The 15,393-nt window shown below is 41.2% G+C and overlaps 2 protein-coding genes across 2 annotated transcripts in view; one reads left to right on the plus strand and one right to left on the minus strand.

The window, feature by feature from the left end:
• Nucleotides 1-1,883, plus strand: part of ltk (leukocyte receptor tyrosine kinase) — a 54,457-nt gene extending 52,574 nt beyond the window's left edge. The window contains exons 28-29 of the mRNA XM_041061595.1: nucleotides 422-512; nucleotides 632-1,883. Coding sequence (XP_040917529.1) covers nucleotides 422-512; nucleotides 632-1,684 — 1,144 coding nt within the window. The 3' untranslated portion in view covers nucleotides 1,685-1,883. The remainder of the gene's footprint in view (nucleotides 1-421; nucleotides 513-631) is intronic.
• A 2,695-nt stretch (nucleotides 1,884-4,578) lies between these two features.
• itpka (inositol-trisphosphate 3-kinase A) lies at nucleotides 4,579-15,185 on the minus strand. The gene is made up of 7 exons (XM_041061075.1): nucleotides 14,087-15,185; nucleotides 9,496-9,592; nucleotides 8,946-9,159; nucleotides 7,516-7,720; nucleotides 6,513-6,614; nucleotides 5,984-6,055; nucleotides 4,579-5,733 (listed from the first exon to the last, which is right to left on the minus strand). The coding sequence occupies exons 1-7, from the start codon at nucleotides 14,501-14,503 to the stop codon at nucleotides 5,461-5,463; spliced, it is 1,380 nt and encodes a 459-aa protein (XP_040917009.1). The 5' UTR covers nucleotides 14,504-15,185; the 3' UTR covers nucleotides 4,579-5,460.
• Nucleotides 15,186-15,393: the final 208 nt, after the last annotated feature.

Consider the following 15,393-nt stretch of genomic DNA (forward strand, 5'->3'; position numbering starts at 1 on the left):
GTTCACTTTGGAGACCTCCCTGACATAGCTACCTTTGTTAGTTTTTACCTTACCTTTGTTGTTGTTTTTTTCTTTGTGTAACACTATTCTCAAGTGGGGATTGCAACTCCACTTAAGATAATGGCTTGTGAAATATATGACTTCAGGCATAATGTGGGACTTATTTCTTGCCAAAAATCTTTAGAAGTAATGGCACAGAGTCTGCTCAGTCTGCCACCTTTGATGTGGAATTAATTGAACTTTCAGAAAGTTTGCTGTGCTTCTTTTCTTTCTTCAAAGTGATGATTAAGCAGTGAGAGCAAGGATATTTACTATTGCGTTACCATAATACCATTTGTCCAGTGGTATTGCATTTACAAAGTAGCTTATATAACATCCAGGTTAAACAATATATCAGGAGTTTATGTGTGTGACTGTGTAGCTATCGGATCATGACCCAGTGTTGGCAGCATTGTCCCGAGCACCGGCCCAACTTCTCAACTATCCTGGAGAGAATTAACTACTGCACTCAGGTACACTTTATATCATATTAATATTACTTAAATATAAGTGTCCAAAGATATTTTTTTACACTTTTTCCTCCTCCTTCTTCTTATTTTTCTGTCTTGTACTTTACACTGCTTTTTATCAGGACCCAGATGTGATCAACACACCCCTACCAGTGGAATACAGCCCTAACACAGAGGATGATGGCGGCACAGTAATCCGTCCTTCTGACCACACCTCCACCAGCCTCACTCCACTGCTGGTCTCCCACCCTGTTTCCCAGGATTCCTCCTCCCAGCTAGGACTTTCCTCTCTGGGCCTGTGCCCTAATCCTCTTCCCCCACAACCAACCAAACCTCGTCTGCTTCTCCAGAGAACCCAACCTGTCCACCATGAAGTGACATCGTGCCGTGAAGCACTGGAACCGTCCTGGGCTGAGCCTGTTCCTGCACCTGGTTTGGCAACCACAGCAGCAGCAAGCCACTGGCTCCACCCTGAGCCTCCACACCACCGTCCTTGCTCCAGAAACAGCTCCTCCTCAGGGAGCCAAAGGCTGAAGAACAAGACTAAGAACCTGTGGAACCCCACGTACGGCTCCTGGGTTTTGGAAAACTTCAGGGGGAAGAAAACACTGGCTCACACTCAGTCCATGCCACTCTCAAGCTCCACATCCTCCACCGTCAACACACAGACCTGCAACCCAACCTCAGAGAGCAACGAGTCCGGGTGCGACAGTATCAACAGCACCCACCTCGGCAATCCCAGCCTCTGCACTTCCTCAACTCCGTCCCCCTCCTGCCAGGCTCAAGCTGCCCCGAGTATGTCCTTGCATAAGACAGCAGGGGGGACCACAAAAGCTGGCATGGACCTGGCTAAACTGCAGAGTTTCCCATGTGGCAATGTAAACTATGCTTACGACGAGCAAAGCTACGAGGCAGAGAGCCTTCCCCTGGTTATGCCCAAAGCCTCAGAAGCCATCACAAACACCAGCTCTGCCCCAAGTGTCTCCTCAGGGGCTAGCCTGGGATTGGCGTTAGGTCTCCATACCTCGTCATCTTGTATGCCCAAGCTGCTGCTGAAGCGCCACGCCAGCTACGGACATGAAGACGTGAGGAGACACACCAAAGCTGAGAAACCCACACGTGACCGAGACTCAGGCTTTTCCCTGTCTGAAGACCTCAGCGTTACCCCAATCTAAGGAATGGCTCACTGGAACAGGGATTTGGATTGATATTAAACTAAAACGTCAACCCGGAGCCGCTTTTCTCACAAACTGAGATTGGAGCTCTGGATTTCTGGAACAAAAAGCATGACCACGAGGGCTCCGCCACAGTCTGAAAGCCACCACATCAAATTGTTAAGAGTTCCTGGAATGCTGGAAAACACACTCACATGCACACAAACACTCCTCTGCACTGTGATACAGAGAGCCAGTGCTGGACTCTTTCCCTTGGCTTTTGGTACACTGGTAGCTTAACACTGAAGCTGAAACACTGGGACAACATGCAGCCCTGCACTTTCTCAATGTCCACACTGTTGATGATGGCTGCCAAACACTGGTTAGTCACAACTTTAGAACTGGTGACTGGTTTTAATGTTGTGGCTGATCAGTGTAAATTACTGCTGTAGTTAGATTTATTTTTTTACCTATTTTTTTTTTGTTTTTTGCTGGATTTTTTCACGACAACTTTGGCAGTAGTATTTGTTGCGTTATTGCAAGCAGTTGGTTGGTATTTGTAGTATTCAGTGAACAGTACAATTCTAACAAGCCAAAAATATTGAGCCACCAGGAAGACAATCTCTAAGAATGTTTAATAGAAGTTTTTGTTTCAGCAGTGTAAAATCAGAAGTAGTTTTTGTTGAGTTATTAAAACTTGTTTTGACTGTGGAAGTATGGAATTAGGAGTTTGTTTCATTTATAATTTTATGCATGTTAGGAAATTGTCGTGCTAGTTATGTGATTCTGATTTGCTTTCACCCCAAATAATGTGAAAACACATGCTCCCAAACGACTGCAATAACATGGTTCCTGAAAATAGCAGTTTTTCCATATACAGTATATCTTGTGCCTGAAGGTTTACTCTTGGAAACAGCACTTTGGCAAAAAAAAAAGAAAAGAAAAAGAAAAAAAAAATGTCAACACACGGTCCACTTACCTGGAGTTTTCAAAATTGTCAGCCTCGTCTCTTGAACTTCCTCTCAAGATGAAGTTGCTCACTTGTCATGAAGGTTTAGTTTGGTGGTTTAGTTTGTTATCACATGGTCTAAGAATGGAATTTCATTAAAGCGATAATAGATGTTTGTATATGGAGGGAGATTGTAAATCCTTGTTCAAAAGTCTTTAGTGTCAGATGTAAATAGCCTCCTTTATCTCTCTCTGGCCATCAGCAGGCTCCTGGTCTAACACTTTGACACCTTCCCAGTCGGTGCTGTGAGCGACTTTAGCTTGGTGCTCACAGACAGCTGATGTTGTCTCTTCCCATCTTTCGTTCAGTTTCATGCGTTATGCTTGTGAGAAGATTGAAACCACTCTCATGTCTGTGTTGTGAATATGAAGCTACAACCAGCAGCCACTTAGCTTAGCACAAAGATTAGAAACAAGGGGAAACAGTTAGCCTGGGTCTGTCCAAAGGTAACAAAATACCCACTAGCACCTTTAAGACACACTAATTAACATGTTTTATATTTGTTTTCTTCTGTACACAGAGAAATGTTAAAACAACAAGTTGGGGGTTTTACTTGGGGTAATGTGTAGGACTAAAAACCAACTTGTTGGTTTTACACTTTAATTCTTGTACAGACAAAAACAAACAAGACATAATACACTGCAATAATATGGTAGGCAGATTTTGTTACCTCTTGACAGAGCCAGGTTAGTTGTTTACCCTTGTTTTCAGTCTTTGTGCTAAGCTAAGCTAAATAAATACTGACTGTAGTGTCACATTGTAAGAACATGGCATATACTGACATGGTTTGAAACCCTCATTGGCTGAAAATCTTTGGGTGGATATTCTGTAACTAGACAAATCCTTATTTGACTTTCCATTTCCAAGTCTCTTACCCCAATTCTCAGTATTTTACTGCATGGGGTCTTGTAAATGTACAAATGTGTAGAATTTGATGATGACCACGCAGCTGTGAAAATATTTGCTATTTTTGTACTCACTTCCTTACACTGGACTAACCCATTGCATTTGTCATTTCTTGGCTATTTTTATTAGTTTATTGTTTGTGATAAATTTGTACTTGTAGTTGATCACTGCCATTAGATATTGCTACACTGCATCTGCTGGTGCAGTGTTGGTAGTACCTATGTTTACTCAGCAGGGGGAGGTATTCAGCTTTGAAATACCACACATGCTGCTGCAGGTAATCTCAGTCTTACACAATTAATCAAAGATTCAATTGTGAACATTTCTGTTTGGTATTTATATTTTCAGGTTATTCTTATTTAATCGATTTAATAGCTGTACTTTGATATGTGTCTTTGTTTTGAGCCTAGTTTATTTTTTAATACGTTGAATGAACGGTTACATTTATATAAGGGTTCTGTTGGCTTACTGTTTATGTTCAGGCTTGCTGATTTTAGGGAGTGTTCATCTTAGTTGCTCAACAGTCCACTTTAAATAACCTCTTTAGAAAAGGTAATTTACTAAAAGACTCATAGTTTTCTAATAACTCCTTTTTAGTAAGAGACTTGTGCCACTTCAGATATTGATTACTGTGGAAAAAAAACAACCTTGTCTTGCTCACAGTGTATATTTTTAAGGCCTGGTGTATTTTATTTTACACTCACTGAAAATGTTTTCTTTTTCTGTATTCTTTATGTAGCTGAGGGTGTTATGCCTCGACCAATAGTGCAAAGACATTCTATGCAATATACTGTCTTTCACACTTTCATCTAACCTAACTGTGCCCCAAATAAATCAACACATTTATCTCACTTGTGTGAGTTTGATCAGTTACACACAGTTTTGTCAGTGACATGAAATATACAGATGTGAACTCTGTACTAACATATATAATACCCCAAAATAGTTTTCATAATAATAATAATAATAATAATAATAATAATAATAATAATAATAAAAACAGTATTGTCCCCCTTTTAATTCCATGTACATTTTCATTCATTTGTACAACACTTCTCACATGTCATATTCTGAGATAAGATCCAGACCAAACAAAAATGTGCTATAGCGAACAGTGCAGCATCTGTATCCAACAAGTTATGCACAGAAAAGGCACACAGGAAATGAAAATATTTACAAGTTTGATTACAGAAATAAAGTCAGGGAAAGAAATATAAATTGATACACAATAAATGACAGTTTATCAAAACAGAGACACTGATAATACAGGTTAATCTTTATGCAGTACTATACTGAGAATGTGTTATAATGTTGTAGTCATGTGACAATGAGGTCTGAGACCCAGTCAGAGTTTCACTCAGGTTTGTAACATCAAGGGGGATGTTTACAGTCGATGGTATGAAGTGAGACTGAGTTTGTGACTTGACGCTCCTTGATTTACTGAGGATTTTATGAGCATTTCCTTCACATGCAACATCCCATCCCTGAAACTGAAATGCAGAAAGCCTACACTTTCACTTCTGTTCACTTTGTAGGAAGTTGAATTAGTGTCAGTTCTTTTACTCAAACTAGTGACAAATTCTCTACTCTCTGTTCAGTGTCCATCCTGTCTTTTCTGTCAGTGTAAGTACAAAACCTTTCACATCCAAATATGGTCACTTGTTTGAAATGGTAAAGCCTGGGATTACTGTGGATGCTCATATCTGCCCACTGTTCAAGAGCTTCATAAAGCTCTTCTTAGGCTACATGAAATGTTTTTGTAGCATTTCTGTACTTTTTAAACATTGCTCATAGAGCACCCAAAGCAAATAAACATATATGAAATCTCTGTGGTGTCCATTAAAATAGTTTGAGTTCCTTACATGCATTTATAAGTCAAAGGTCACTGGACATCTGTTTCTATAGTTTGGCTAATTTCTTTGGTATCCGTACAACAGGTTTGCTCACTGGTCCCTTTGTTGCTTACAGACTCCAGTGTGTGGATAAGGTTTTCCAGCCCCCACAGGTAACCATCCTCCCGGTTGCCTTCCTGCCAGGGAATGTCATGGTTTAACATCTGGCCCTCTGGTAATGCTGTCGTCTTGCCAAAGTCAATAATCCAGACCTGTGCTTTGCCTGTGTGGTCATGGATAAAGAGGAGAGAGCTGCCAATGACCTACGAATAACAAGAAGAGTTTAATATTAGTTTTTACTTTTCTTTCTTCTGTGTGTTTAGCTAAAAGCGAATGATATATATTTGAAATAATTTAAATAGCTTGAAGTGCTTGTTGCTTGAGTTTATCTGATAGGGTTGTGTTGTATGCCAAACAAAAGGCATGAGGGGTTGCTAATTGGCTGGATGTGTGTGAAAGTGATATGGTCTTCACAGTTTTTTGTTTATCATTCATCTTTAGATCAGTCATCACCTCGTGCTGCTTGAAGAACTCTGATCTCTTTAGGGCCTGCTGGATCTCTGTCAGTCTGCTCAGGTAAGACTCCTGTGTTTTGAGAAGAAACAGAACAGTTAAGGGCGTATTATAAAATACTAACATGGGTGTAGACTCAGTGTATATTTGGGAACCTCCCACCATTTCAGAAAACTCAAACAGCATTACAGTGTGAATATTTGCTTAATGCTGTGTGGATAGAATCATTCTGTGTTTTGCTCTTGCAGTGCAAACACTTTGAGGTTGTTTTCATTTATCATTAGACGAGCCTCAGCCTTTTTCAAATGTAAGGACTGAGTCTACAAAATTATTCATATTTGTCCAAACACTGAAAACAACTGTGAAAGGTTACTGAACTAGTGTGTTTGTAATTGATGTTGTCCTTCATGTAATGCCTGATGCAGGATTGCTTTATGTAATGCACATGCACAGTAGAGAATGTCTTGTGTGTGTCATTACATTCATAAATATACTGTGTGTGTGTGTGCTGGAACTGACTGCCACGTACTATGATGCTGACATTCCCTTCAACAAAGTCCTCGAACACCTGGATGACATCCTGCTTCGATCTGGTTTTCTTGAAGTCAGTTCGACATGTGCCGTCACATTTCTAAAAAGAGGAAAGAGCCTGAATAAAATTGAGTTACACATGTCATGTCATGTCATGGCTCAGATTTAGGAGGACTCAATAACCCCACTCAGATACACCAGTAAAAGTAAAGCAGTTATTTTAAGTTTATTAAGGCTTGGTAGGAAGAAGCAGGCAAGGGCAAACAGAAGGTGAAGTCAGGGCATGAGCAGAGGTTGGTAACAGGCAAGGCAGAAAAACCAAGCAAAAGGAGCAGGCAAAGGCAAAAACAGATAGGCAGCAAAAACAGGCAAGAAAGTTGGAAAGCTACAGGCTGGAAAGCACAAGAGACAATCTGGCTGGAAATGTGTGAAAATAGGTGTGAGTAGGGAGGCGGGGAAGAGTCAGGCGGCTGAAAGGCGGGAAAACTGGGCATGGCAGGGTCTGAATTGACAGGAAGATTAGTAATATGGAAAATGCCTGCAGAGAATGAATGAATGCATGAATGAACCATGACAAAAGAGAGCGGCGAGGATGAATCAAAACAGTAAATTTAGGTTCCATACAACCAAAACAATGAGCTGAAAGAACCTAAAACGCTCCACTGAGCTGAGGGGAACTGCAGAGTGGGGTGATAATTCCCTGTGGGTTCATCACTGTGACCCTTTTCACATTACTCATTTTAACATTGTCATTCTCAAAATATATGTAAAGTAGACAATCAGATCAGATAAGCGGCAGATGATGACATGACATGACATGTTTTGTGGTATGCACACTCTGCTTCTCCACAACATATTTTTCCACTGATGTAACTATACACATGGATTCTTCTTCACCCCAGAAATCATCCTGTCATGAGCCAGCTATCTTTAGCATCTCACTATGACTATCCTGTTAATGACATGTCACTAGGGTCCACGTGGCTTGTCGCTCCCTCTACCTTGATCCCTTCTATCCTGAAGCCCAAGGTGTTTGTGGAGCTCATTGTCTCTCTCCACTGCATGTAGCGAGGCTTGGTGACAGCTTGTTGGGAATGCTCCTGGGGAGTCGGGCCTTCGCTGTCCACCTCCACCATTTTCTTGTACAGGTCTTCCCTTGGCTTTGGCCGCTCTCGCGCTCGAACAAGCTCCTCCTCCAAGTATGTCCTGAAACAGCACAAAAGAAAAACCCTTTAGGTGCAGGAGCAGTGTGTTTACACTGTGTTTAAAGTGTTCTCTGCAGGCAAATAGATGGTAATGGTTATTTACTTTCAGGGTTTGTACTGCATTCACACCCAAGTTATTAAGATGGAAGATACACTGCTAACAGACACATACTGTTCTTTTTATGAGGCCAGTATGACTTCTACATATTTGTGTTCAATATAAAAAATATTTTTTTTAAACAAACTTGTGATGATGACCAGTGCAAAAAATGCCATTACATAACAGCACAGCTGTATAAGTATTAAATTCTTCTGCTGTACAGTACAGCAGCACATTTACACTTGTCGTATTCATACCAGGCAATTATGTGCAAACAGATGTGAATTTCAGTTTCAGTTTGTGAGCTACACTTCCTCTGTGCTGAAGAGGGAAGCTGGGAGGAAACTCCAGTGTGCAGTGTTTAACTGTGTGAAAGTCTGAGTGTGTGTTTGTGCAAGTTGGCGGTTTTGCAACTTTGTGGTTGAGAGTGTTTTTGACAAAGGGGAGTCTCCAGGGACACCCTGAGTGTGTGTAAATGTGTATGTGTCTGTGTGCAGCCTCAGAAATACAGACACACACAGACACTAAGTAGACAATAAAATAATTTGTTCATGTGTGCATGTGATCATGTGTGTGTCTGTGAGGTTAGTGCATGAATCAGTGTGCACGTATTAGCTTGTTTGATCACGTAATGCTCACAGAGGCTTGGGTGTCCATACCTGCATGTCTTTGCATGCATGAATATGTGCATGTATACATTCATGTGTGCATTCATGTGTGTATGTATGTGTATGTGCGCCTGCATCTGTGTATGTGTGTGTGTGTATTTGTGCCTGTGCACATGATACAGAGAGACACCCCGCCCGCTGTGGCAGGAAGCCAAGCATAGCCTGCAGTTACAACAGGTGTTCCCTTGTAGAGCAAAAACACTTGAGGCAGCACGTACTGTCACCAGGCTGCACTAATCTCATTAATCCATTTCAACAGAACATGAGCACTAAACATAAATGTAATAACTAAATAAATAAAAATGATCTGACATTATCTTTTTAAATTGGCAAATTAATGTCCCTTTTTGACCGTTACATGTATGAAAAATATCTGATTGCTCATAAATAAATATAAATTGTAAATAAATTAAACAAAATCTATCAGAAATTAATAAATGAATACCTTACTTCCTTACCTCACTCCCATCTTACAGTCCATGACATTGGGAAGGTCAAAGTTCGCCAGCAGGTCAGTCATATGGAGGAAAGACTCTCCTTCTTTTTCCACAACGCCGTGGTAACCGGGAACAAATGGCAGCAGCATGTCCCCCTTCAGCTTCTCGAAACACTGCATCTCGTTTTCTGAGAACTTCTTCAGAATGGTGCCCTCGTCTGCCGCTTTGAAGTTACCTGGGATCAGAGAAAGGGACCAATACTCCAGATTTCAGGCATGCACAAGCAGGAGCGATGAGAAATGTCAAGGCATTTAAAAAGCCAGGCTCTGAGTTTGACTTTCCAGTAATGAACCTCTATATGTCGGAATTCTAGTGCACATTTGGACATCTGACATAAAGTGTTCTTTAATTCCTGTCCCTAGATAGTCCCCTGTGGTGACAGTCCCCTGTGGTGACCTCTTACCATCCACATTTATCTTATATCATAAAGCTCCCGTCGGGGATCTACAGAGTGTCACAAACAGAATATGATGGTCTGAGCAGCATGTGATATGATGTGAACAGGTCATACCTTTATGCCCAGCAAGCTGAACCCAGTTTAGTTTTCTCCTCTGGGTAGCGCTGAAGGGCCAGTGAACAATCGTCTTTAGCTTCCACCATGGCTTGCTCTGGAGAGGACATGCGAGAAAACAAATAGAAGTGAATATAATAGACCAGAATAGAATTGTTGTAAAACACTGGGTCATAATTTAAGGTTTGTCTGTGGGTCCTTATTCACGTATATGATCTGAAAACAGGAAGTAGTGTTGTAAAGTCGCTGACTTTGGTCCACCCTATGGTGTCTAAATATAAATCTGATCACATAAACAACAATTCTACCCAGTAAGTCTGATGCCAGGCGTTTGGTTTTCCACTGCGTGAAGCCTCCAATCTAGGTCAGTGAAATGCCATTTCTGTGGAAACTCATATCTGCACTCAACATCTCTATTCAGAATCTCCACCCCGGTGTGGTGATGGACTCATAACACTGATTCACGAAGCTAGTCCTCCAAAACCTATTATTTAACATCGGGGCATGAATTCACCAACCAAAGACAATGTCTGGTTATATAGGAAAGATCTTCATTTATATTCAACTAGGATTTATAGTTTCACCTTAAGTAAAACCTGCATAGTTTGTCATCTTTGGTCAGATTCTCATATTTTATGGGAAAATCTGAAGTTTTAATGCCAGATAACCCCGGGTGATATTGCCCATGTTGTTGGCATCTCAACTCCCACTCACGTGTTATTATTTTTTTGGTGTCACATGATTGTGTGAGCACTGAATCCTGAACAAAAAAACAATTATAATGGAGAAGGGCATTATCGTTTCTTGGCACAAATTTTGATTTTTTTTTCATGGTTGACTGTTTAAGGGCTCGCCTGCCACCCTCAGTTTCACCTTCTTTCTCTTTCTGACTCTCAGCACTCACCACACACACACACACACACACACACAAAAACAGAGAAAAACACAGGAACAGCTTGCAGATTTCACAGACACAGTGGCGTTTCACACTTTTGGGGGACTGCCTGTTTTATTCCCTCCAAGAAAACTGACCAAATCTCAACACATACTTTAATGCTGAGATTTTTACATTTCTATACCATTACAAGGAAACATAAACCAAATAAACTACCAGGGACTTGAAAGGAAAACTAGTGCATGTTATTAGATCCCATTTTAGGCAGTGGAGAGGTCATTTTATTCTGTGTATTCTGAAAAGGAAATGAAACAGGGACTGTCATGTTCATGCTTGAGTGTCTCACAGTTCACAATCCTCACTAATAGCAGAACTCTGCAGCAGTCAAACCCTCTCTTAAATGTCAACTGATATGCTTCAGTGCAAGTGCTAATGTTTACTGATGATATCACAATATGAGGGTGAAGTCTTTAATTTCACTGGCTTATCAATTAATCCAGGCAGATAATATGGTGATTCACAGCTGCCAATGTTACTGATTGATTGCATCTTGAATAAAATGGAATCTGGAGTCATGTTGTGTAATGTCTTATCCATAGACTGACAGGGAATGGAAACTTAGATCTGGACCTTGGGTTTTGGTGTAAACACAAGGACCCTGTAGCTTTGTGGACAATATTTATATTACACAAAGTCTTCCTTGGAAACTTCATGTTATTCCAAGTACACTGTCCTGACCAGCCTTGATGACAGAAACCACAAGAGTTTGTACTGATAACACTTGGAATAATAGTGGTTTCACTTTCAAGTTGGAACTGGAAATAACAGGTTTGCTTACAGTATACTTACTGTGTGTTCAAGAAAGCATAGTGCATAAAAAGCTGCATTAATGCCAGAGGTGGAAGAGGTTTTCAGATGCTTTACTCAAGTAAAAGCACCAGTACAACAATGTAAAATACTCTGTTACAAGTAAATATATTAAAGTATTATCAGGAAAATGTACTCATGTAAAGTACTCATGTAAAGTATATTTATAGTTCATGATAAAATGCCTTCTGTGACTGATATATTGTACATATATTATCATGTATGACATCCATGAGAAAGCAGGATTTACTGTTGCAAGTTCTACAGGTTTAGGTGGAGCTGCTGTACATTTACCTGCTGTGTAAACTGTTTTATCCACTGGTTCCCAGCCTAGAGAACAGGCCTCCACAGAGTCACAAGATAAATCTGAAGGGCCATGAGATGATTTATGGACCAGGAAAGAGTTACAAGTAAATATATTTACTTGTAAAGTTTTGTTGACTCAGATTAAAGGGAAGCAAAATCTAGAACTGGCCTAGTGTTTGCTTTATGGTTGGTTTCTTCAACACTTGTTTTCTCCTGTCAGACACACCTTTTCTTTGTAACACCAGGCCTGTTGTGTACATCACACACTGACTCAATGCCACGCTGTTCCAAAGAGTCAGACTACTCAGTGGCAACTCTGCAAAACACGCTGACAATTCAAAGTGAATTTCACAAATTTCCAACAATACATTTCCAGAGATGGAGGAGAATAACGGGGGGGTGACTCATTCGATCAGGTTTATTTCAGCCTTTCACATAAAGCGCTGTCATGAAGTGTTGATGGAATATTGTTAATTATATTGCAAGATCATCAAATGAATCTCAATGAATCTCTGTCCACCTGTCTGTCTGTTCTCTCCTCCGTTGTATTTCCATTCAAGCGCTCTTTACCGTGCAATATCTACTCAGAGTTCATTTGTGTTGTACAGCAAATGCAGTGTGAACTACCAAAGCCTAAGTACTGATACACAAGGTTTTTTTTAACTTCCTGAAGTGGTTCTTTGTTAAATGTCAAAAGCCAATGTTGAAATAGGCAACTGACCACGAAAAACATGATTACAATGACATGTTAGAATGTGCTATACTATGTGTGTGTGTGTGTGTGCGTGCGTGTGTGGGTGTCTGTGTGTGGGCTGAAGGGGTGCAGGCAAAAAGTCATGATTTTCAGAGGTGACAAGACCACCATATTTGCAGTTCAAGTTACGATGTCCAAAGGAGCCATTAAAGAAACTTGAATGGCCTTATATTTGGCTAGCCAAGCTTTCATATTGAGTCTCACTGGATTGGACAATGTTATGTTCATCAGCACTCTTTAACACACACACACAAACACACACACTTGCTAAATAGGCAATGTGTATTCAGTGTGTTTAAAAGAAAGTGACAGCTACAGACCTTGTATGGAGAAGGCAAAGAGAACTAAACACACACGCAACCAATGAAAGACTGCACCTGAGTCAAACATGGTGACAGACAAAAAGCAGATTATGTTGTTGACTGGAGGGCTGAAACACTGAGGTGACTCACTATGATCACACTCAACTTCCCTACAACTCACATGGGGAGATGATGATTGTGTAAAAGCTCTGCAGCTGCAAAAATAAATGTCATTCTGTTCAAATCTAAATGCAGACTATCAGAATTTGTGCTCCTGAAAGCCATGAAACAACACCGTCTTAATGCGCACTCAAGCATGTTCAGTAGGACTGAGACTTGTTGGCCACAAGTAAAACAGTATCAGCCAAGAATGCCAAAGACAAACAAATCTGCACCCTCAGGGTCTATTGAGCTAAAGGCCGATCCTTCAACACCAGTTTGTGTGCTGAAGGAGGGACGCACAGTGTTAAAGGTCAGGACCTTACAGTGCCAAAACATAAGTCCATTTCTTCACTGTGTGCCATGACAAAATGATGTGCACAACTCTGACAGTAGCAATCCAGAAACTCATCCCACAATAAAGATTATCTGGCTTTCAACAGCTTCTGAATGTTGGTTTCAGTTCATACAGCGCCCAGGGTCTTTAAGGTGATGTGAAAGGCTTTGATAACTCATTCAACTTAAGGTGAGATAACATGATTTCAATGGGAACACTTGCTGTACAACTCCTGGAGGTTTTCCTGCGCTCTGTGGCAGAGTTCTCAAGGTTGATTAATCTTTTTTTTTTTCCTTTAAATCATCTCAGATAACAAAAGTAGTGTGACTCTGATCAGGTACATTTGACAAGTGAAATTTCCCAGATCTCAAAACAACAGACACAAGCACAGAACAGATAAAAATAGCTACTCTTGAAATGAAGAAGTGACTAATTCCCCACTGGAAATCTTTGCCACAGAGTTCACTTTTAAGACATGGGATTTGAAAATCAACTAAACAAACACTGTTATCTCTCTGTAATTGTCTCTTCTCTGCAGCCAAACAGATTCCAGTGTTCTTCTGTGAGGAAGTAGTTTGCTGAGTGCTGTTTATGTGCTGCTGTGCTTCACTGTTTCTTCTTTTCAAAACATCAGCTCTTCAGTGTAACTGGGTAATTATAAACATATATAACGCCTATTTGCAAAGACACACAGGAGGTCAAGAGTGACAATGTGAAATGTTTTTGTCCAAGGATGCTCCATATAGGCAGACATTTGGTGTAATTGTTTTAGTCATACATTATATAACAGCAGGCAGTTTATACAGGGAGGCAAGAGAGGGTGTTTTGAATTATTTAACACATTCTGTAGCTGGAAAAATCTACAGTGAAATTATTTGCTCATTAACCCCTGGGAAACTCAACTCTAGTAGTCACTTTAAAAGCCTTCTGAAAGTCTTAACCATATCATTATCTCTTTGCAGTTGACTCACCTCCCCAGAGTCCACCAGATGCTCTAAAGTTACGATGCCCTTGCTTTTACTCTCGTTGTCACTGAGTAAGTCATCCTCAGACTCCACAACAGAGGACCCCGTGGAGGAGATGGAGGAGTTGGACAGTTTCCTGCGCAGGGTACTCTCCACCGTGTCACCCCAGTCCTCCTGCTGCATCTCCCGGGAGGAGCCGCCTCCCTCCGGAGTTATGGTAACCTGCGGTACCCGGCGCGTATCCATCACAGTCGGCGCTCTGGTTGCGGACGACGGGGAGATTTGAGCGGCTTTCTGAATGAGCTCATCGCAAATCTGGGATGACTTGGCGGGTGCTCTTCGCTCTAAGCGAGACCCCTCGTTTATTCCAGTCCCAGGGAGTCCGAAATCCTTGGAGGTCTTTCTCCTGCACTCTTTGGGCATTGGAGAGCTGAATCCGTCGCGTGAGCGCACAACGAGAGGCGCACAGCTTCTTCTATTTCAGTCGTCAAATCCGGCCATTTCACTCTCAGAAAGTTCAGACGCACTTTGACTTCAGCCTGTTCCGTCGGTCCTCTGCGGCACTTCCTCGTTGTTGTCCGAGCTTTCACACATTAAAAGCCTCTGTCAGCCTCTCTCTGCTTTGTGCGCACTGACGGTAAGGGGAACCCCTCTCTGCTGGTGGCGTGGCTCGCGCTTCTACGCGCCTTGCACGCGCGAGCGCGCGAGAGCGGCCCACTCACGTACACAACTGTACAAGGTTTATTACCTTCCGCATTATCGTTCTCGCTTCCTGACTGAAAAGTTAAAACAGCTGACAGGTTAATTTTTTTTTAAGTTTCAAACTTTTTTCTGCCTCGTACTGAACTAGCTTTAAGTCAAAATGTGATTAACCCAATAGCTTCACAGATACAAAAAGATTTTTGCTTGCTGCATCGAAATATTTCTAGCAAAAGACACACATAACACCTTTAAAACTTAAGCCTTCAACACAAAAGAATGCCATTTCAAATAAAAATCAAACTGGGTGTAGCCTGCACACTTGGTACATGAATGCGCAGGAAAATGAAATCATGCAAACCAAAAATTCCAGCACACCATCAGCAAAACGGGTTTTCAAAATAAAACATGTGAACGTTTAAAACGCGTGCCGTTATTGGACCCTGACGGCAAAAGAGGAAGTCTACCACATTTTAAACTTGAAGTCCTCATTATCAAGTCGTTGTTATCCAGAAGGCGACGCTGCTGTGCAGCCCTAGACAGTCACCTCTGAGAGCAAAGATGGTGTGAAACTGGAAGATGAATCACTTGTTTGTTTAAAAAAATCCCCAGTG

This window comes from Toxotes jaculatrix, chromosome 17, assembly GCF_017976425.1.
Source record: "Toxotes jaculatrix isolate fToxJac2 chromosome 17, fToxJac2.pri, whole genome shotgun sequence".
NCBI classification, from domain to species: Eukaryota; Metazoa; Chordata; class Actinopteri; family Toxotidae; genus Toxotes; species Toxotes jaculatrix.

Bases quoted from the DNA above. Each gene is read 5' to 3' on its own strand.
- itpka (XM_041061075.1), bottom strand. From the start codon at position 14,503: ATGCCCAAAGAGTGCAGGAGAAAGACCTCCAAGGATTTCGGACTCCCT. The intron at 7,721-8,945 runs GTAAGGAAGTAA...GTGCTGTTTCAG, and splicing joins GACTGTAAGATGGGAGTGAG to GACATACTTGGAGGAGGAGC. The intron at 6,615-7,515 runs GTAGAGGGAGCG...TCCTCTTTTTAG, and splicing joins TCAGGATAGAAGGGATCAAG to AAATGTGACGGCACATGTCG.